This window comes from Colobus angolensis, unplaced genomic scaffold, assembly GCF_000951035.1.
Source record: "Colobus angolensis palliatus isolate OR3802 unplaced genomic scaffold, Cang.pa_1.0 Scaffold134, whole genome shotgun sequence".
NCBI classification, from domain to species: domain Eukaryota; kingdom Metazoa; phylum Chordata; class Mammalia; order Primates; family Cercopithecidae; genus Colobus; species Colobus angolensis.
The window spans coordinates 1,292,111-1,294,864 of NW_012114422.1; the positions used below are offsets into that span (position 1 = coordinate 1,292,111).

At 45.3% G+C, this 2,754-nt stretch overlaps 1 protein-coding gene across 1 annotated transcript in view; it reads left to right on the forward strand.

Moving 5' to 3' along the window:
* MYOF (myoferlin) overlaps nucleotides 1-2,754 on the forward strand; it is a 177,463-nt gene that overhangs the window by 52,581 nt on the left and 122,128 nt on the right. The window contains exon 5 of the mRNA XM_011934357.1: nucleotides 278-386. Coding sequence (XP_011789747.1) covers nucleotides 278-386 — 109 coding nt within the window. The remainder of the gene's footprint in view (nucleotides 1-277; nucleotides 387-2,754) is intronic.

Below are 2,754 nucleotides of genomic sequence, written 5' to 3' on the forward strand. Positions count from 1 at the left end.
GGACTACAGACGCCCGCCAGCACGCCCGGCTAGTTTTTTGTATTTTTTAGTAGAGACAGGGTCTCACCATGTTAGCCAGGATGGTCTCGATCACCTGACCTCGTGATCCGCCCGTCTCGGCCTCCCAAAGTGCTGGGATTACAGGCTTGAGCCACCGCGCCCGGCCTATAGGTGACTTTTATTATAACAGACGAAGAGGTAGGGGTTGAGAGGTCCTGAGTCAGTGGAAGCCTATCTCCTACTTAGGCTGCTATGTGCTTTCCTGTTTTCCTTGCAGATTAATTGGCACGGCGACCGTAGCCCTGAAGGACCTGACTGGTGACCAGAGCAGATCCCTGCCGTACAAGCTGATCTCCCTGCTAAATGAAAGGGGGCAAGATACTGGGGTGAGTGTTTTCTCTCTCATTGAATGACTTTGAAGTGAGATGATTGAGCAAAATTTCATTAAGAAAAAGGTCTAAGGCCAGGCGAGGTGGCTCGCGCCTGTGGATTATTATACATAACCCACATTTGTGTGGTTATGTATAATTCTGTGTATCAGATACTCTTTGAAACATTCTGTAGAAGGCAGTTCATTGATATAACCTTGGAATATGAAGATGGTAATATCATAATCTATTTTTTTTTTTGAGATAGAGTCTCACTCTGTCACCCAGGCTGGATTGTGGTGGTGTAATCTCAGCTCACTGCAACCTTTTCCTCCTGGGTTCAAGTGATTCTCCAGCCTCAGCCTCCCAAGTAGCTGGGATTATAGGCAAGTGCCTCCATGCCCAGTTAATTTTTATATTTTTAGTAGAGATGGAGTTTCATCATATTGGTTAGGCTGGTCTCAAACTCCTGACCTCAGGTGATCCTCCCACCTCAACCTCCCAAAGTACTGGGATTACAGGCATGAGCCACCACACCTGGTCTCATAATCTTTATTACATTGGGTGTTGGATGTTTTCTGGTCACAGCCTCTCTCAGTAAGTACATCTTGCTGGGTGTAGTGACTCACACCTGTAATCCCACCATTTTGGGAGGCTGACGCGGGCAGATCATGAGGTCAGGAGATCCAGACCATCCTGCCTAACACGGTGAAACCCCGTCTCTACTAAAAATACAAAAAAATAGCCGGGCGTGGTGGCATGTGCCTGTAGTCCCAGCTACTTGGAAGGCTGAAGCAGAAGAATCAACGAACCCGGGAGGCCCAGGTTGTAGTGAGCCAAGATCGTGTCACTGCACTCTGGCCTGGGCAACAGAGCAAGACTCCATCTCAAAAATAAAATAAAATAAAATACATCTTAATATTGTCTGATGCAAGACCAGAATTCTCTTTCTCAAGTGCATGTGCTTTTAAAAAAATGACTCAAGTGTCACAAGTCCCAGATTTCATATAATTAATAAGAAGCATTCATAAAGATACTGTCCTTGGCCCGTAACTTCCAACCCCTTCATTTTCCAATCAATTTATTTTTCTTGGGAGCCTGAGCAAAGGGAGAAAAATATACACTAAAAGATAAAGTCCCTGTAGGCAGAGCTAGGCTTCTCAACAGCCATGTGAGAGAATGGCAATTTTGCTGGTCTGGTCTCTAAAACTTATAGGTTTGCCACAAATCAGCATTCTAATCAAAACACACATTCAAAATGTCGGCTATCATCTGTTTACCCAAAACCTAGCTGAGAGAAATGATTCTGAGGAAAGATGGTATAAGTCAGTGATTTTTCTGCCTTCTTTTTTTTAAGCACAGAAGAAAGCATATGTAGACCCCTAGAATGGCAGAACTGTTGTGATTCAATGGAGTGTGTTAGTCCATTTGGCACTGCTATAAAGGAATACCTGAGGCTGGGTAATTTATAAAGAAAAGAGGTTTATTTGGCTCACAGTTCTGCAGGCTGTCCAAGCATGGTACTGACATCTGCTCGGCTTCTGGTGAGGTCTCAGGAAGCTTTTACTCGTGCGGGAAGGTGGAGAGGAAGCAGGCATGACACATGGTGAGAAAGGGAGCAAGAGAGGAGAGGGGGAAGAGGCCAGACCCTTTTTAATAACCAGACCTTGCAGTAACTATAGAATGAGAACTCACTCATTACTACAAGAATGGTACCAAGCCCTTCATGAGGGATCCACCCCCATGACCCAAACACCTCCCACCAGGGTCCACCTCCACTATTGGAGGTCACATTTCAACATGAGATTTGGAGGCAACAAACATCTAAACCATATCATCGAGTAAAGGAAATGAAGGGCCTCAAGCCCTGCCCCCTGTAATTTCTCTTACCCTTTTGGGGTTCCCTGGAGTACCTCTGGGAATCCCGAGGTTACTAGAACACAGCATGAAAACCGCAGATCAAGGGGGTGGCTGTCTGTGTGTTCTTCTAGGTTTGAAAAGTTTGATTCTTAGATTAAGTTTAGCAACTAAGCCCTTCAGTGCTCCCTGCGTTCAGCCATGAGATGCTGCTTTTATGATTCTTTGTGTGCTGTGAAACTGTGGCTGGGGGCATATTCCTTATCCTGTTCAGTGTCTTCCAAAGCAGTAGTTCCAAGTCACAGGGTGTGCCAGTCTATGAGGGAGTATTCACTGATAAATAGAGAAATAGAAAAAAATAGGGCAATGCACTGTGTATGTGTGTGTTTACCAGATGTAGGAAAAGTGGCAAATGAAAATATAGGATGTGTATTTAAATTCACATAAACAGGCCGGGCAAGGTGGCTCACGCCTATAATCCCAGCACTTTGAGAGGCTGAGGCGGGCGGATCACCTGAGGTCAGGAGTT